Here is a 21,418-nt window from a genome sequence, read left to right as displayed (position 1 = left end):
ATTTTTAAGGCTCGAATCTAAGACTTGTGACTAATAATAAAAGAATTTTATTCATTGCACCATAATTCTTAATAGTGGCTCCTAATCTCCTGTAGTACTATCACACTCTTCAAAGATAAAAATAATAAAAAGAAAAAGAAAAAGTATACCTACAGTTAGGGGTCATTGGTTTGAATACGGTTTATGCCGGGATAAATTATTCTAGGATAAGTCATGTTGGAATTAGTTATGTTGGGGTTAGTTATCCTGGTATTATTTTCTATCCACTATTTGGTATGTTGTATTAAAAATGACAATTGCATAATTTCTAAGTAGAAGGTATCCTGGCACTAATTACCCCACTCTCTGCAAGGTATAAGTTATCCCGGTACTAATTTTAATCCCGGGATAACTTATACCAGGTTTGCTAACCAAACTATTAAGGTGGTATTAATTATTTATACCAGCACTATACCTTCTTATACCTCGTACCAAACGACCCCTTAGTGGTTTTTGTTTATTATTGGGATAAAATCTCATGTGGGATTTTTGCCTGATTCCAGTTGATGCAACTCTACTTTACTTTTAACTCAAATACCTAGCTTTGTATATAATATAAAAATTCGAATTTATTATGTACGTAATCATTCAGATACCAATTTATATTTATTGGTTTTAGTAGAATTTAATATTTTTAACATGAACCATAAATATAAATTTGAGAAATTACTAAAATTATAATAAATAACATATTTTGAAGCTATAATTTTAAAAATATAATATGTTCATGAACCCATCAAATTTACATTTGAACCAAAACTACCTACTTATGGAGTAGTTGTTTTATCCGTCCAAAAGTTGTGTAATCAGAAATTAATTAATAATATAGCCAGTACTTGAGCTGTCAATAGACAAGAATCATTACCGTTAAGAAGTCCACTAATTACAATATTTTTTCTAACGATCGCTTACTTTTGAAAATTATGATTTCGTCCTCTAATTTCTTAATTATTCTAATCCATGCTTTCGAGAAACTTATGTTAACTAATTAGGAGAGTCAACCAATGGTTACTGCATTTGTCAGAATTTGACATAAAACGTGCTGAAGGATAATAGCAAAACAATGTGCATCACGAGTGTTACATAAATACTCTGCTTACTATATAAAGATTCTTTTCTTAGTACCAACAAGGATTCCGGTGGAGTGATAATTACTGCTTCATCCTTAATCAGAGGTCTCGGGTTCGAACCCCTGGATATAGAGTCATCGTTATTAGGGAGCAGAGGCGGCTCAACGAAATTGGTGGCCTAAAGCTGAACGTTAAAAAGAGGCCCAAAATTTATTTAATAAAATTGTATATATTTATAATTTTTTTTTTTTTTGTTATGTAATAATAGTCTTATGGATTGCCTTGTACGTGTTTTCTCCCTTCACTCGGTTACCTGCTAGCTTTCACCATCGAAGATATCTAATAACTCTACTTACTAAGGTTTCGAATTTTTTTTTATAAGAAATATTCGCGGTTGAGAAACATTTTTTAAGTTCCCAGCATCTAATGATCGTAATTTTGTACTACTAAAGTAGATTTTTAAAATAATTTTATACATTTGAAATAGTTCGAGTTTATTTGAAATAAAAAACATGACTTAGACCTACTCTTTATAAGAAATAATTTATTTTAAAAGATATTACAAGAGATTTTGTTTTAATTTTTTTATTATCAATGTCATCATCAAACTATTATTGTGCCATAATGTATGTTTATTATAAAATTCAAATATTTTTTTAAATAACCTCTTTTTTTTCTAAATAACTTCTATATCCAAAAAAAAAAATTAGTATCTTTTTTTTTTATATATAATAATCATTATTTAATAATATAAATTTAACTAATAACTGAAAATTGGGGTCTTCATTTAGGGGTTGGGGGTTGGGGGTTGGGGGGGGGGGGGGGCTAAAGCAATTGCTTTTAGCTGCCTCCCCCCCGGGCCGGGAGCACTTTACCTCCAATGTGGGATTTTTCAGTGCGAATCCGAATTTAGTCGGGCCCCAATGTAGATATCGGACACCGGGTAGGAAACAAAATAAAGAAAAAATCTTTTCTTAGTCTCTTACTCCCGTTTCATACGCACTTTAGGATCCAACGTCTAATCTGGATCGCATCCGAAAGTCCTATTCTGGGTAAAACAGTCCTTGCGACGATTATATATTCAAAGCTCGAACCACGTCAAGACCTTCAGTTAAAAATAAAGGAATACTTATCACCTCCGTTATAATAACTAGCTATATGAATATCGATGTAGACACATGGCTTACTAATCCAAGCTACTAATTAATTAGATAGAGTTACAAGACTTTAATATACTTAACCACCGAGTTAAATGCCTAAGATATGTGGTAATGACTATCTTTTTTGGTGTTGATTTGAATACGAATCATTTTATTTGATTGGACTACCGTAGTTTAATAAGGTGGACTTTTTGGTATAACTCCTTTAGGCGTTTTTAATATATCTGAAATTACTCACTGAAATTGTAATCCGAAATCTTTATTTTTCGTTTAGTTTGTTTTTTAAGTAGTCAAATTTACGTCAAATCATATTAATTTATTACAGTCAAATGATAAATTGAGGTAAAAATATATAATTAATCAATTATGATTTCAGTAATAATCAATAATAATAATGTATACTAAGACGTATGTGTCAAGCTCCAGCTGTGAAGTCTCCTAAAGCTAGCAATCGAGAAGGAAGAAGAAGATGGAATTGGGGAAAATATCTTCTGTGTATTAGAAACAATCAGTAACCGACTATATATACATTGTACAGTGAAATAACTGCCTAACTAATGACCAACTAATACAACAACAATCCAGTAGGATCCCACGAGTGGGATCTGAAGAGGATAATGTGTACGTAGACCTTATCCCTATCCTGGAAGGCAGAGAGGTTGTTTCCGAAAGACCCTCGGCTCGAGAGGAAGAATAGGAACAAGTAATAACAACAACAAGGCCATGAAAATGATACCAACAATGTAAGAATCAGAGAAAATAAATGGAAGAAAGCAGTACCAATAGCAACAAACAGTAACACAACAAGGTACTAGAAAATCGAAGCGGAAGATAGTACTAAAACAACCCTAATATGGGAACTCTAAGAATCGAAGACAATGTATTAGTCAGCTAGTTCTAATAAACCTAGAACAGATCATCAAAACACACAACGACCTATTACCTTTTTCTAACCTAATCTTCGACCTACATACCCTCATGTCAAGGGACATGTCCTCGGTAAGCTGAAGTCGGGCCATGTCCTGGCTGATCACCTCTCCCCAATACTTCTTAGGCTGCCTTCTACCTCTTCTCCTACCTGCCAACGCCAGCTATTCACACCTCCTCACTGGGGCATCTAGGCCTTTCTTTCTCACATGCCCGAACCATCTAAGCCTCATTTCAAGCATCTTATCCTCCATAAGGGCCACCCCTACTTTCTCCCGAATATCCTAATTCCTAATCTTATCCAACCTAGTGTGCTCGCACATCCATCGCAATATCCTTATTTCAGCTACGTTCATCTTTTGGATATGGGAGTTTTTGACTGGCCAGCATTCTTCCCCATACAGTATAGCCGGTCTAACCGTCGCTTTGTAAAACTGACTTTTAAGTTTTGGTGGCATATTCTTGTCACACAGGACGCCGGATTCTGGCTTCATTTCATCCACCACCCTTATACGGTGTGTGACATCCTCGTCAATCTCCTCGTCCCCTTGGATAACTGACCCGAGATACTTGAAACTTCCTCTCTTGGGGATAACTTGTGAATCAAGCCTCACGTTTATATCTGCTTCCCCTGTCACTACACTGAACTTGCACTTTAGGTACTCCGTATTCGTCATGCTCAACTTTAAACCCTTAGACTCTAAGGTCTGCCTCCAAACCTCTAACTTTTCATTGGCACCGCATCGCGTCTCATCAATTAGTACTATATAGTCAGCGAATAGCATACACCATAGCACCTCCCCTTGAATATGATGTTTACATAATTAATCTCCTAACTGACTAGCTTGTACAACTGTCATGACGCATCATCCCTTCTCTCTAACACTCCCCTCAAGCTATGTAGTGAGGACAAGTTGACACTCCCAGCTTGGACAATAGAAACTCATGTTGTACTCTACCGAGTCCTTTAGTCAATACATCTGTCAGTCACTGGTTCGAGGGAACATGTTTTGTTTGTATAAGGCCTCCTTGTATATTTTCCCTAACAAAGTGACAATCAATATCTGCATGATTTGTTCTCTCGTGGAAGATAGGATTTGTTGCAATATGAATTGCAGGCTTACTATAACAACATAGTTTCACAGGCAGATGTAACTTCATTTCCAATTCTTCAAATAATCTAATCAACCATACTACCTCAGCAACTGCATTATCCATGTTCATATACTTTGCTTCTGCTGAGCTCCTTGAAACTATGTTATGTTTCTTGGACTTCCAAGAAAACAAGGAGTCTTAAGCTTTACCACAATACCACTCACGAATTTTCTAGTCATGGGACATGTAGCCCGGTCAGCATCACAATACACTAAGTTATCTTGAAAGCTCTGAGGAAAGTAATATTCCCTGTCCTGGTGCATTCTTCAGGTATTTGACCGCTCTTAGGGATCCTTCCATATGTGATTTCTTCGGCTGGTGCATAAATTGGCTCAAGTTCTATACTGCATAGCTCGCCTAGTCATGGTCAAATACATGAGCTTTCCAACCAAATTCTGATAAGCAATGGGATCTGACATTACTGTATCTTATGAATTTCCATATGTGCATTGATCATACTCTGCACTAGTGAATCTTTGATTAACCTCCAATGGCATGCTAGAAGGCTTGGACCTTGCAAGGCCAATTTTAGCAATCAAGTCCAGAGTGAACTTTCTTCGACAGACCAAGATGCATGCCTTTCTTCTAACAATCTCAAGACCAAGGAAATATCTCATCTCCTCCAAGTCCTTGAGCTTGAAGTGAGTCTGAAACAAGTGTTTGACATCTTGGATGAGGGCAATAGAAGATCCTGTGATCAACAAGTCATCCACATAGATTAGGATCAGCACCAAGCCAGAACCAGAACTCTTGCTGAAGAGGGAGAAGTCATGATGACTTTGAACAAAACCAGAAGTAGTGAAGGCCTCATTAAGCTTCAGGTTCCACTGTCTTGAGGCATGTTTCAAGCCGTATAAAGACTTTTGCAATTTTCAGATCTTTATGTGTTCACTCTACCTGAGAAGACCAGGAGGTGGAACCATATACACATCCTCCAACATACCCCCTGAAGAAATGCATTAAAGACATCAATCTGATGCAACTGCCAACCATGCATAGCATCCATGGACAAAACTACCCTTACAGTCACCATCTTAACTACTGGAGAAAATATTTCTTGATTATCAAAGCCCCTCCTGTTGTGTGTATAGCCCTTGCCACCAACATAGCCTTATACCTCTCTACCTTTCCCCGAGCATTGTACTTGACCTTAAATGCCCATTTGCAACCTATTTGCCTTTTGCCAGAAGGGAGATCAAATATGCTTCATGACTGATTATAATTCAAGGGCTGTAGTTCCTGATTCATAACTTCTGTCCACTTAGGATCCTGTAAAGCTTCTGCATAAGTGGTAGGTTCTTTAACTGCGGAGAGGTTACACACAACCTCATAGTAAGCAGGTGACATAGGAGCATAGGTCATGTATGCTGACTGAGGATATTGTGAGATTGGCATGGCCTTAGAGGTAGTATTTTTGTGTTTTACTCCATGAATATAGCCAATTGAGCCAACCAGGTGGCTTAGGTGATCTCAAATATGTCTTGCAACTGGTAGAGTCCTCAACATCAGGAGCAGCAACACCATCCTCAGCTACAATAATTGGTCTCATAAGGACAAACTTGGGGTGGGCTAAGCATCATTAACAGGGCTCCTTGGTGTCACAGGAGCAATTTCTATGGAGCAGCAAGATCACTGCATTGCCATCAGAGGACATGAGAGGAACTTGATCATTCCCTACTATGGTGAAACCTGGAGCAACACTAGGCATGAAGGCATTATCTGACAAAGTTTCAGCAGCAGTGGCAAAGCAATCAATATGTGCATCTGCAGGCATCCTATTTGATGGGACTGTGACTGAAAACGGAAGATATGTTCCTTGAAAGATACATCCCTGTTCACAAAAAATATTTTGCTAGCAACTATAAAGTTTATATCCTTTCTAAGTGGAAGAATACTGCATATGAACTGCCTTTCTGCCATGACACCAAACTTGTCACCTTTATCAACTATGTTGGTAGCATAACATAAGCTACCTAGTACCCTGAGATGTTGCAAGTTTGGTTGCCTCCCATAGAAGATTTCAAAAGGTGATCTCCCTGCCAAATCAGTTGAAAGGATTTTGTTTATTAGGTAAACTGCATTCTGAACACATAGTCCCCGGAACCTAAGAGAAATAGAAACTTGAAATCTGATGGCTCTGGCCACCTCAAGGATTTGCCTGTACTTCCTCTCCACCACCCCATTTTGTTGAGGTGTACTAGCACACGAGCTTTGATGAACTATACCTGCATTGTTAAACAATGTTGCACAATTTAAATTGAAAAAGTCCGTCACATTGCCACTCCTGAAAACTTTGATTGAATAGTCAAACTGTGTTTCACAAGTAGCAAAAAATTCTCTAGGACGATTGACACATCACTTTTCAGCTTAAGCAAGAAAATACATACCATCCTACTACAGTCATTGACTAGAGTAAGAAAGTATCTATTGCCATCATATGTAGGAACCCTAGAGGGTCTGCATACATCTCCATGAATCAAGTCAAATACTTCATTTGATCCACTAGTACTTTGCGGAAAAGGAAACCTAGTCTGCTTTGCTAATAGACAAATGGAACAGGAGCTACTATTGCTCATCTTAATGTGTGGTATTAGATGTATCTGGTGTAAAATTTTGTGGGGAACATGTCCCTGTATCCTATGCCATAGATCCTCCTTATTGGTGAGATTGAGTGTCACTAAATGCATAGCTTTAGTCTTGAAGTTGTGTTGCTAGTAGTATAGGCCATCTTCCATTCTACCAGTCCCCTTCACCTTCCCATTGAGAAGATCCTGCATTAGGCAAAAATCAGGAAAGAACAACATGCAGCAGTTTAATTCTTTGGTCAACCTTGCCACTGACAGCTAGTTGTACTTGAAATATGGCACACAAAGGACACCAATAATATCACCTTTATCCAACCTACATTTGCCAACTTATTGGTATTTTATCCCTATTTGGTAAATGTACCTTTTTATTATCTGAATTAGGTCGTGTCCAAGCCTCAGTCATCATACTAGGGTTGGACACCAAATGATTAGTTACTCCAGAGTCAACTATCCATCTACTATCATCTTTATTAGCAACAAAAGCACAAAAAATACATGCCACATTAGTGGTTGCCTCATGTACATTGTCTTTGTTCGGTATCCTCAGAATCTGCCCATATTGTTCTGGAGTGAAGGACATTGTGCCCCACCTGTAAACCCTTGAGTGTGAGCTTGCCCTCCTGCAAATGATCTTTGAGCCTTCACTTGCATACCTACAGATCCTTGAGCTTGCCTAAAGTTGTCATTGCCCTGTGTTTGGTCCTACATGCTTGTGAATGAAGTTTCCAAGGTTCTGCTCATTGGAATTACCATAGTGGATATTGTTGGCACCTTGTTTCTGCTCAATATTACCACCATAGTATGCATTATTATCCCCTTGTTTCCTTCTTCCTTTAAAATCAGCGGGATATCCAAACTGAGAACAATTTTCCCTATTATACCCTTTCATCTTGCAATTGTCACATTGTATAGTGAAGTTGCGTTTAGGTTTCTGTTGTGAACCTTTAGCACTCCGTAAATAAGTGATGTCATTCCCTTCAACTAGTGAATTAATGCCTACAGTAGTGATGTTTGGGGGCTACTGTTGGCTCTCGTCTTCGATTATCATAGCATATGCTTGGTTGAGGGTTGACTCTGTGGATTGCATAATAATTTATCTTCTAGACTAAGCATATGATTCATTCAAACCACTAAAAAACTGGAGCAGCCTCTGCTTTTGAAGATGATCGATGTAGTCCTTCGATTTAGCGCAACCACAATTAGGCGAAGGGACCATTACATCAAATTCAGCCCAAAGTTCATTCAATTTTGTGAAAATACATCGAGACTGAGTCGGTTCCTTATGAGATCGTAGCAATTTCTCGGTGAAGTTTCTCGGTGAAGTTGGAAAATCCCCATACGATTAACCTTGTCAAATCTCTTCTTCAAATCTTCCCCGACCAAATGTGCATCTAAAGCATACACAATCCCACTAATGAGATTCGGAGAGACCGTGTTCGTAATCCATGAAAGGACGATTGTATTGCATGTCTCCCAATCCTCATGAAATTCCTTCTTAAGCAAGTCCTTGGTGCAAGTACCAGTGACAAATCCTATTTTTCACTTTGCCTGTAATGCAATCCTCATCGAATTCCGCCATAGACAATAATTCTCAGATCCCTTGAGTTGAACTGGAATCAATACGGAGCTTGGAGTGTCCGATGGATGTACAAACAAAGGATGCGTGTGATCAATTTTCGTTTCCGACATCAATGGACCAGATCAAAGAAGACGAACATGATAAGAAGAAAATTAGGCTACGAACAGAGTAAACGCAACTTCAATTCGAACTCGAAACTCCGTAAAGTATAGGAGAAGCGTGAAGAATCCTATTCGACCGCTCATATACCATATCAAGCTCCAGTTATGAAGTATCCTAGAGTTAGCAATCAAGAAGGAAAAATGTCACGATCTGGATTTTTCACCCTCGGGAGTCGTGATGACGCCTACTAATGTGAGCTAGGCAAGCCAATTATTGAACAGATTACCTTTATCCATTTTTACACCTTTTTAGCATTTATAAAGCAATAATGTGAAAACAGCGGGAATTTCAATAAGCGGAAGAAATGTAGTGAAATATCTGAAATATGAATCTAATACAACTGTTTAAGCCTTAATCACTCAGAACTGGTGTCACAATACCACAGACGATAGTGCTACATACAAAGTCTAAAAATAAAAGATACACTGTTTCTGAATTAAGGAAATGAAACAGGGATAAAAGGGATAGAGGGAGACGCCAGGGCCTGCGGACGCCTGCAGGTCTACCTTGGATCTCCGTGGACTGGAGGTAGCCACCCAATCTACGGTCCAAAAGTCGCTCCGGGATCTGCACATAGTGCAGAGTGTAGTATCAGCACAACCGACCCCATGTGCTGGTAAATACCTAGCCTAACCTCGGCGATGTAGTGACGAGGCTAGGACCAGACTACCAAATAAACTTGTGCAGCTATATAATATACAGCGAAAAATAAAACAGGAATAAACAAGTAAAGATAGGAGGGGGTACATGCTGCGGGGGTATAATAATATCAACAGTAAATCAAGAGTAAAGGCATAAGGACCACTTAGAATTCACAGCAAATCAATAAGAAACTTGCATCCAACCTATAGACAAGCGGCGCGCAACCCGATCCCAGCATATAACAACACTGTTGCGGCGTGCAACCCAATCCATATAACTTATTACTGTTGCGGCGTGAAACCCGATCCGATTATATTATTGTTGCGGCGTGCAACCCGATCCAATCATATTATTGTTGCGGCGTGCAACCCGATCCACATATAATATTGTTGCGGCGTGCAACCCAATCCAAATATATCATTGTTGCGGCGTGCAACCCGATCCACATATACAATCAACTACAATCATAACAAGAGTCCCGACAAGGGATCAATAAAGAACTACACTATCCCGGTAAGGGAATCGACAGTATAAGTAACTACGTCCCGGCAAGGGAGAAACAACTATAACCAAACTTGTTCCAACATCTAACTACCTCAACTAACACCAATACTCAGTCATAAGTAATATCCACGAGAATAATCATAATCCTTTCTCAATACAGAGAATCATCAACTTAAGCATCCGTAGTATCATTTAAGAACACAATAAATTTCAATTCAAGACTCACGGTCATGCTCGACACCAACGTATAGATACTCGTCACCATGCCTATACGTCGTACTCAACAAGAAACCAGTAGCAAATAGGACACAACTCCTAATCCCTCAAGTTAAGGTTAGACCAAACACTTATCTCGATGCCACGAACACAATTCACGTCTCAGTTATCGCTTTACCCCTTGATTCCACCACCAATTAGCTCGTATCTAGCCACAAGTTACTTAATTACATCAACAAAAGCTAAATGAATCAACTCCAAGACATGAAAATGAATTTTCCAAAGTTTTACCCAAAAAGTCAAAAATCACCCCCGGGCCCACATGGTCAAAACCCGAGGTTTGAACCGAAACCCGACTACCCATTCCTCCACGAACCCAAATATATATCATTTTGAAATCGGACCTCAAATCGAGGTCCAAATCCCCAATTTTTGAAAAACCTAGGTTCTACCCAAAACACCCAATTTCCCCCATGAAAATCATTGATTTTGAGTTGAAATCATGTTAAAGGATGTTAATGATTGAAGTAAACGAGTTAAAATTGACTTACAATCGATTTGGAAGAAGAATTGTTCTTGAAAAATCGCCCTAGGGAGTTTGTGTTTTGAAAAGATGTAAAAAATGTTTGATTTTCGGCTAAGTATAAAAATTTGCAAGTTGCAGATATGGGAATTGCGAACAGGGTTCGCAATTGCGAACCCCGACCTCTGCTATGCTGGGAATTGCAAATGGGTTCTCGCATTTGCGAGAAGGGAAATGCGAACAAAGAATCGCATTTGCGATAACAGGCCCAAAAGGGGTGCATCGCATTTGCAAATGAAATCTCGCATTTGCGAGGAAGAGCTGGCCTGGGCTGTTTCGCATTTGCGACTCAGCCTTCGCATTTGTGAACTCGCATTTGCGAGCCAGGCTTCGCAAATGCGAAGCCTGCAGGCCTGAACACACCAGCTAAAAAACCTGCAATTCACCAAGTCCAAAATCCACCCCGTGGCCTATCCAAAACTCACCCGAGCCCTCGGGGCTCCAAACCAAACATGCACACCAACCTAAAAACATCATACGGACTCACTCGTGCATTCAAATCACTAAAATAACATCAACAACTATGAATTTAGCATTAAAATCATGAAATTTTCTTAAGAACTTCCAATTTCCAATTTTCTCAAAAACGATCCGATTCACGTCGTTTCAAGTCCGTTCCTTACCAAATTTCATAGACTTATCTTAAATCACATATAAGACCTGTACCGGGCACCAGAACAAAAATACGGGCCCGATACCACCAAGTTTTAATCACAATTCATTTCCAAATCTCATAAATAATTTCAGAAAACAATTTTCTCTAGAAATTCATTTCTCGGGCTTGGGGCCTCGGAATTCGATTCCGGGCATACGCCCAAGTCCCATATTTTCCTACGGACCCTCGGGGATCGTCAAATCGCCGGTCCGGGTCTGTTTACCCAAAATGTTGACCGAAGTCAACTTAATTCATTTTAAAGCCAAATTTAATCATTTTTCATAGATTTTTACATATAGACTTTCCGGCTACGCGCCCGATCTGCGCACGCAAATCAATGTGATGCTGAAAGAGGTTTTTGAGGCCTCGAAAATGCAGAATTTACTTTTAAAACAAGTGATGACCCAAACATTCTCCACCTCTAAAACAACCGTTCGTCCTTGAACGGACATAAGAAGGAAGTACCTGAGTCGGGGAAAAGATGGGGATAACGGCTCCGCATATCGGACTCGGACTCCCAGGTCGATGCCTCAGCAGGCTGACCTCTCCACTGAACACGAACAGAAGGAAAACTCTTCTATCTCAACTGACGAACCTGCCGGTCTAGAATAGCTACCCGCTCCTCCTCATTGGACAAGTCGTTGTCCAACTGGACAGTGCTGAAATCTAACACATAGGATGGATCGCCGTGATATTTCCGAAGCATGGACACATGAAACACTGGATGCACGGCAGATAAGCTCGGCGGCAATGCAAGTCTATAAGCCAAATCTTCCACTCGATCAAGAATCTCAAACGGGCCAATGAACCTAGGGCTAAGCTTGCCCTTCTTCCCAAATCTCATCACGCCCTTCATAGGCAACACTCGAAGCAATACCCGCTCACCGATCATGAAAGCCAAATCTCGAACCTTGCGGTCGGCATAGCTCTTTTGCCCGGACTGAGCTGTACAAATCCTATCCTGAATGATCCTGACCTTGTCCAAGGCATCCTGAACCAGATCCGTACCCAACAACCGAGCCTCCCCCGGCTCGAACCATCCAACCGGCGACCGACACCGCCTACGATACAGAGCCTCATAAGGAGCCATCTGGATACTCGACTGGTAGCTGTTGTTGTAGGCAAACTCTGCTAAAGGCAAAAACTGATCCCACGAGCCTCCAAAGTCAATGACACAAGCTCGGAGCATATCCTCCTAAATTTGAATAGTCTGCTCGGACTGCTCGTCCGTTTGAGGATGAAATGCTGTGCTCAACTCAACCCGTGCTCCCAACTCTCGCTGAACTGCTCTCCAGAAATGTGAGGTAAACTGCGTACCTCGGTCCGAAATGATAGATACGGGCACACCATGAAGACGAACAATCTCCCGGATATAGATCTCAGCTAACCTCTCGGAAGAATAGGAGACTGCCACATGAATGAAATGTGCTGACTTGGTCAGCCTATCAACAATAACCCACACTGCATTGAACTTCCTCTGAGTCCGTGGGAGTCCAATAACAAAGTCCATAGTGATACGCTCCTACTTCCACTCAAGAATCTCAATCTTCTGAAATGAACCACCGGGCCTCTGATGCTCGTACTTAACCTGCTGGTAATTCAAACACCGAGCCACATATGCAACGATATCCTTCTTCATTCTTCTCCACCAATAATGCTACCGCAAATCCTGATACATCTTAGCGACGCCCGGATGAATAGAGTACCGGGAGCTATGGGCCTCCTCTAAAATCAACTCTCGAAGTCCATCCATATTAGGCATACAAACTCGACCCTGCAACCTCAAAACTCCATCATCTCCTAAGGTGACCTGCTTGGCACCTCCGTGCTGCACCGTGTCTCTGAGGACACATAAATGAGGATCATCATACTGCCGATCTCGGATACGCTCCAGTAATGAAGAACGAGCGACGGTGCAAGCTAACACACGGCTGGGCTCAGAAACATCCAACCTCACGAACTGATTGGCCAAAGCCTGAACATCCAAAGCAAGCGGTCTCTCACTGACCGGAATATAAGCAAGACTGCCCATACTGGCTGACTTCCTACTCAAAGCATCGGCTACCACATTGGCCTTCCCCGGATGATATAAGATGGTGATATCATAGTCTTTCAACAACTCCAACCACCTTATCTGCCTCAAGTTTAGCTCCTTCTCCTTGAACAAATACTGCAAACTCTTGTGATCCATAAACACCTCACATGCCACGCTATACAGATAATGCCTCCAAATCTTCAACGCGTGAACAATGGCTGCTAAATCCAAATAATGAACCGGATAGTTCTTCTCATGAATCTTCAACTGCCGTGAAGCATAGGCAATGACCTTGTTATCCTGCATCAATGCCGCACCAAGTCCAATACGAGATGCATCACAATAAACGGTATAAGGCCCTGAACCTGTGGGTAAAACCAACACCGTGCCGTAGTCAGAGCTGTCTTGAGCTTCTGAAAGCTCACCTCACACTCGTCCGACCATCTGAACTGGGCACCCTTCTGGGTCAACCTGGTCATCGGGGCTGCAATAGATGAAAACCCCTCTACGAACCGACGATAGTAGCCTGCCAATCCCAAGAAACTCCGGATCTCTGTAGCTGATGCTGGTCTAGGCCAGTTCTTGACTGCCTCAATCTTCTTCGGATCAACCTGAATACCCCCTGCTGACACAACATGACCCAGGAATGCAACTGAACTCAACCAGAACTCACATTTCGAAAACTTAGCATACAACTGACTATCCCTCAAAGTCTGAAGAACCACTCTAAGATGTTGCTCGTGCTCCTCCCTGCTGCGGGAATATATCAAAATATCATCAATGAAGACTATCACGAATGAATCCAAGTAAGGCCTGAACACTCGGTTCATCAAATCCATAAAAGCTGCTAGGGCATTTGTCAATCCGAATGACATCACCAAGAACTCATAATGCCCGTACCGAGTGCGGAAAGCTGTCTTAGGGACATCAAATGCCCTAATCCTCAACTGATGGTAGCCAGATCTCAAGTCAATCTTCGAAAATACCTTGGCATCCTGAAGCTGATCAAACAAATCATCAATCCTCGGTAATGGATACTTATTCTTGATTGTAACCTTGTTCAACTGTCGGTAATCAATACACATTCTCATCGATCCATCCTTGTTCTTAACGAACAACACCGGCGCACCCCAAGGCGAAACACTCGGTCTAATGAAACCCTTCTCAAGCAAGTCTTGCAACTGCTCCTTCAACTCTTTCAACTCAGGCGGGGCCATACGATATGGCGGGATAGAAATGGGCTGAGTGCCCGGAGCCAAATCAATGCAAAAGTCAATATCCCTGTTGGGTGGTATACCCGGCAGGTCTGAAGGGAATACCTCAGGAAACTCACGAACAACGGGAACAGACTCAATAGAAGGAACCTCAGCACTAGAATCACGAACATATGCCAAATAGGCCAAACACCCCTTCTCGACCATACGCCGAGCCTTCACATAAGAGATAACACTATGGGTAGAATGACTAGGAGTCCCTCTATACTCTAAACGAGGTGAACCCGGCAAAGCTAAGGTCACAGTCTTGGCATTACAGTCCAAGATAGCGTGATAAGGTGATAACCAGTCCATCCCTAATATGACATCGAAATCAACCATGTCCAGAAGAAGCAAATCAACACGAGTCTCAATACCTCCAATCACAACTATACAAGAACGATGGACTCGATCTACCACAATAGAATCGCCCACCGGTGTAGACACATAAACAGGAGCACTCAAAGAATCACTAGGCATGACCAGATACGGTGCAAAATAAGATGACACATAGGAGTATGTAGATCCCGGATCAAATAACACTGAAGCATCCCTACTACAAACCAGAACCGTACCTGTGATAACTACATCGGAAGCCTCAGCCTCGGGCTTGGCTGGAAGAGCATAACATCGGGGCTGGGCCCCACCACCCTAGACTACATCTCTGGGACGGCCTGCTGCTGGCTGGCCTCCACCTCTAACGGCCTGAGCTCCACCTCTAATACCTCTACCTCCACCTCTAGCACCTCTACCCCCACCCCTAGCTGGCGAAGCGGGTGGTGGAACACCTGGTGCCTGAACCATAGCACGGGAACCCTGCTGCTGCGATTGAGTACCCACCAATCTCGGACAAGCCCTCCGGATATGACCATACTCACCACACTCAAAACATCCACTTGGATACTGCGGCGGAGGAAGCTGAGACTGACCCTGGCAACGTGAATGACCACCCCGAATAACTCTGGAGCGGCGGTGCACTGATAGGGACTGGTGGCGCATTATAGGGCTGCTGATCAGAATACTGCATATGAGAACCACGGCCACCTGAAGCACCGTGAGAAACCTGAAGTGCTGACTAAAAGGGCCTAGGAGGATGGCCTCTACTATACGAATCCCTGCCTCCAGACAAGACACCACCGAATCTGCCTGAATGACGGGGCCTCTTATCTGATCCATGACCACCTCCCTGCGATAGAACCAGAAAGAAATCTCACTCCCTGTCTCCCTAGCCATCTGAAGACGAATCGGCTGAATAAGTCCCTCGATGAACCTCCTCACCCTCTCTCTCTCTCTCTCTCTCTCTCTCTCGGTCGTCGTCGTACGTACGTACGTAGTACGTAGTACGTAGTACGTAGTACGACGACGTACGTACGTACGTACGTANNATAGAACCCTGCTGGAGACGCTCAAACTGCCTCCGATAGGCCTCTCTCTGAGTGATGGGGAGAAACTTCTCCAGAAATAGCTGAGTAAACTGCTCCCAAGTCAAAGCTGGTGATCTAGCCGGTATAGCCAATCAATAATCTCTCCACCAAGTCTTGGCGGATCCTGACAAGCAAAAAGTAGCAAAATCGACCCCATTGGTCTCAACTATCCCCATGTTCCTGAGAACCTCATGACAGCTGTCTAGAAAATCCTGGGGATCCTCAGAAGATGCACCGCTGAAAGTAGTAGTGAAGAGCTTGGTGAACCTGTCCAATCTCCACAAAGCATCGGCAGACATAGCTGCTCCATCACCGGTCTGAGCCACCACACCCGGCTGAACTGCTCCAACTGGCTGAACTGATGGAGTCTGAAACTGGGGAGCTACCTGCTCCGGAGTGCGAGCAGCAGGAGTCTGGGCTCCTCCTCCGACCTGAGAGACGGCTGGTGTTACAAGGAGCAAGCCTGTCCGGGTGACACTCTCCATAAGGTCCACTAGACAGACCAGAGCGTCCTGGAGTACTGGGTAGCAATAAAACCCTCTGGGACCTGAGCTGGGCCCACCGGAACTGCTGGAGCCGGAACCTCATCATCAAAGTCAACCGGAGGCTCCGCTGCTGGTGCTGCTGCTCTAGGCTGAGCTCTGTCCCTACCTCGGCCTCTAGCACGACCTCGGCCTCGCCTTCTGCCCCTCGTGGGAGTTGCTGCTGGGGGCTCGGGCTGCTGGTCAGTGGATGAGGAAGCGCGTGTTCTCGCCATCTGCGAAAGAACAGAGTAGAAATTAAATTAGCATTGAGAAACCAAACCGCACGACAGGAAGGAACAAATGTGAAGTTTTTCCTAACTCTGTAGCCTCTGGGGGATAAATACAGACGTCTCCGTACCGATCCCTCAGACTCTACTAAGCTTGTCTGTGAACTGTGAGACCCATGTAACCTAGAGCCTGATACCAACTTGTCACGACCCGGATTTCCCACCCTCGGAAGTCGTGATGGCGCCTACTAATGTGAGCTAGGCAAGCCAATTATTGAACGGATTACCTTTATCCATTTTTACACCTTTTTAGCATTTATAAAGCAATAATGTGAAAACATCGGATATTTCAATAAGCGGAAGAAATGCAATGAAATATTTGAAATATGAATCTAATACAACTATTTAAGCCTTAATCACCCAGAACTGGTGTCACAGTACTATAGACGATCTAAGAGTGCTACATACAAAGTCTAAAAATAAAAGATACATTGTTTCTGAATTAAGGAAATGAAACAGGGATAAAAGGGATAGAGGGAGACGCCAGGGCCTGCGGACGCCTGCAGGTCTACCTTGGATCTCCGTGGACTGGAGGTAGCCACCCAATCTACGGTCCAAAAGCCGCTCCGGGATCTGCACATAGTGCAGAGTGTAGTATCAGCACAACCGACCCCATGTGCTGGTAAGTGCCTAGCCTAACCTCGGCGAAGTACTGACGAGGCTCGGACCAGACTACCAAATAAACCTGTGCAGCTATATAATATACAGCGGAAAATAAAACAGGAATAAACAAGTAAAGATGGGAGGGGGTACATGCTGCGGGGGTATATCAATATCAACAGTAAATCACGAGTAAAGGCATAAGGGCCACTTAGAATTCACAGCAAATAAATACGAAACTTGCATCCAACCTATAGACACTTTATATCAACAATTATTGCGGTGTGCAACCCGATCCCAGCATATAACAACACTGTTGCGGCGTTCAACCCGATCCATATCACTTATCACTATTGCGGCGTGCAACCCGATCCGATTATATTATTGTTTCGGTGTGCAACCCGATCCGATTATAATATTGTTGCGGCTTGCAACCCCATCCACATATAATATTGTTGCGGCGTGCAACCCGATACAAATATATCATTGTTGCGGTGTGCAACCCGATCCGATTATATTATTATTGCAGCGTGCAACACGATCCAATTATATCATTGTTGCGGCGTGCAACTTGATCCACATATACAATCAACAACAATTATAACAAGAGTCCGGGCAAGGGATCAATAAAGAACTACACTATCCGGGCAAGGGAATCGACAGTATAAGTAACTACGTCCCGGCAAGGGAGAAATAGCTATAACCAAACTTGTTCCAACATCTAACTACCTCAACTAACACCAATACTCAATCATAAGTAATTTCCACGAGAATAATCATAGTGCTTGCTCAATACAGAGAATCATCAACTTAAGCATCCGTAGTATTATTTAAGAACACAATAAATTTCAATTCAAGACTCACGGTCATGCTCGACACCAACGTATAGATACTCGTCACCATGCCTATACGTCGTACTCAACAAGAAACCAGTAGCAAATAGGACACAACTCCTAATCCCTCAAGCTAAGGTTAGACCAAACACTTACCTCGATGCCACGAACACAATTCACGTCTCAATTATCGCTTTACCCCTTGATTCCACCACCAATTCGCTCGTATCTAGCCACAAGTTACTTAATTACATCAACAAACGCTAAATGAATCAACTCCAATGCATGAAAATGAGTTTTCCAAAGTTTTACCCAAAAAGTCAAAAAAATCGCCGCTGGGCCCACATGGTCAAAACCCGAGGTTCAAACCAAAACCCGACTACCCATTCCCCCACGAACCCAAATATATAATTTATTTTGAAATCGGACCTCAAATCGAGGTCCAAATCCCCAATTTTTGAAAAACCTAGGTTCTACCCAAAACACCCAATTTCCCCCATGAAAATCATTGATTTTGAGTTAAAATCATGTTAAAGGATGTTAATGATTGAAGGGAACGAGTTAAAATTGACTTACAATCGGTTTGGAGGAAGAGTTGTTCTTGAAAAATCGCCCTAGGGAGTTTGTGTTTTGAAAATATGTGAAAAATGGTTGATTTTCGGCTAAGTATAAAAATTTGCAGGTTGCAGATATGGGAATTGCGAACAGGGTTCGCAATTGCGAACCCCGACCTCTGCTATGTTGGGAATTGCGAATGGGTTCTCGCATTTGCGAGAAGGGAAATGCGAACAAAGAATCGTATTTGCGATAACAGGCCCAAAAGGGGTGCATCGCATTTGCGAATGAAATCTTGCATTTGCGAGGAAGAGCTGGCCTAGGCTGTTTCGCATTTGCGACTCAGCCTTCGCATTTGCGAACTCGCATTTGCGAGCCAGGCTTCGCAAATGCGAAGCCTGCAGGCCTGAATACACCAGCTAAAAAACCTGCAATTCACCAAGTCCAAAATCCACCCCGTGGCCTATCCAAAACTCACCCGAGCCCTCGGGGCTCCAAACCAAACATGCACACAAACCTAAAAACATCATACGGACTCGCGCGTGCTTTCAAATCACTAAAATAGCATCAACAACTATGAATTTAGCATTAAAGTCATGAAATTTTCTTAAGAACTTCCAATTTCTAATTTTCTCAAAAACGATCCAATTCACGTCGTTTCAAGTCCGTTCCTTACCGAATTTCACAGACTTATCTTGAATCACATATAAGACCTGTACCGGGCGCCGGAACCAAAATACGGGCCCGATACCACCAAGTTTTAATCACAATTCATTTCCAAATCTCATAAATAATTTCAGAAAATAATTTTCTTTAAAAATTCATTTCTCGGGCTTGGGACCTCGGAATTCGATTACGGGCATACGCCCAAGTCCCATATTTTTCTACGGACCCTCCGGGACCGTCAAATTACGGGTTCGGGTCCGTTTCCCAAAAATGTTGATCGAAGTCAACTTAATTCATTTTGAGGCCTCGGAAATGCAGAATTTACTTTTAAAACAAGTGATGACATTTTGGGTCATCACAAAAAAGAAGATGGAATTGGGAAAAATATCTTCTATGTATTAGAAACAATCATTATGCCTAACTACTGACCAGCTTATGTTTACATAATTAATCTCCTAACTGACTAACTTGTACAGTTGTAATGACACATCATCCCTTCTCTCTAACAATATGTATTCATTGCGTTAATGTGAATACCTTATGAGAAAATTATCACTAGAACGAGCAATTCACATGTATCACCCTTCTAATGAAAAATAACACTCCTTTTAACTTTTTCAATGGAAGAAAATCGGCTTAAGCTAAATATTAATTAAAGCATTTATAAGTTATAATCCTATTATCTATACGTTATTTTGCTTTTATTGTTCTTATATACATTTCTAAAATTTATAAATACAACTTTTCAGCTAACTAGAGCAAGAAGTATGTGACGAAGATCAGAATTTATTATTGAAGAAAGCTTGTGATATTCTCTTCTCCTCTACATAGTTTAAACACTAAAAGAAATAAAGAATCCCTCCCAATAAGGCCTTAAAGGAGTATGTTGTGATGATTCTCGTCAAATATTACTCCATGTTGTCTGTACGTGCTAAAAATCCGGTACACGTCTTTAGAAAGGTATTTAACTAAGTACTCGTACGGAATTTGACAACTCGCTCACGATCTTGCACAACTTGCTCACGTTCTTGCTATGCTAAGTCACCCTTACCACACTCGAGATCGCTAAGGAAATATTAGATAAGAAAGACAAGAGAAATTTGTTAAAGGAAGTTTTTGTATTAGAGAGAACTTGATTGTTTTGCTTGATGATTTACAAATGAATGACCCCCTTTATGTACTGGTCTCCTAGGGGCTAGTATGTGAATATTAATTATTACACAAGTCCTTAATATTTATAAGATAAGAGCTTTCTCTAGAATTCTCTACAAGCCTAGAAGATTCCAAGGACTTTCCTAGTAAATCCATAAGGAACTAGGGTCTTTCTGAGGAAATGTCCATACTTCTCTAGAATCTTCTCCCAAATGCTAGCCTTCCTCTTATGTAAGCTTCCACATGGCATTAATATATGCTAAATGACACCTATGTGGCATGATGATGTGGAGGGTCATGCCACTTCCCCCCACCTAATTTTGTGCTGCCCTCGGCACAAAGCATTGACACGTACACGCGCACCTCGCCTTGGCGTCGCCGAAGATCTTTGTCCATTAGCCATGATGCTCTAGGGAGCGGTTCGCCTTCCCATGTCACAAGGTACTGGTCACCTTTATTCTTGCCCCGTTTGTACTTTGGACGGCTAGCAATGATGGCCTTGACCCTCCGCCCATCGGATGCCTCTCCTCGCTCTTGGCCTGAATCTCCCCATGACTCGACCAAGTCTAGCAGCTTCTCAAGCATCGGGTCCATGCTTCCACTCCCTATTTGGCTGCACTACATGGTCATAGCCATACTGGCAAACTTGACCCCTCTGCTTGGTGCATCATTTAAGTTCGATAGCATGCCATCACTTTGTAACTTGCCATCCACTTCAACTATATCCGCACAACTTTTCTTGCTGCCACCATGCTCCATTTGCATGGCGCCAAGATAGGCTTTGGAATCCCCTACTTTCGGCTTAGATT

General features: G+C 42.1%; 1 protein-coding gene across 1 annotated transcript; it reads right to left on the bottom strand.

Moving 5' to 3' along the window:
- On the bottom strand, positions 3,481–3,873 carry LOC109236115. Its single transcript, XM_019402333.1, has one exon. The coding sequence runs from the start codon at positions 3,871–3,873 to the stop codon at positions 3,481–3,483; it is 393 nt and encodes a 130-aa protein (XP_019257878.1).

The sequence above is a fragment of the Nicotiana attenuata genome, chromosome 12 (assembly GCF_001879085.1).
Source record: "Nicotiana attenuata strain UT chromosome 12, NIATTr2, whole genome shotgun sequence".
In the NCBI taxonomy this organism is placed as follows: domain Eukaryota; kingdom Viridiplantae; phylum Streptophyta; class Magnoliopsida; order Solanales; family Solanaceae; genus Nicotiana; species Nicotiana attenuata.
This window is presented reverse-complemented; position numbering and strand designations above follow the sequence as displayed.

What these genes read in the sequence shown, in the direction of transcription:
- LOC109236115 (XM_019402333.1), bottom strand. Translation starts at nt 3,873, where the DNA reads ATGACGAATACGGAGTACCTAAAGTGCAAGTTCAGTGTAGTGACAGGG.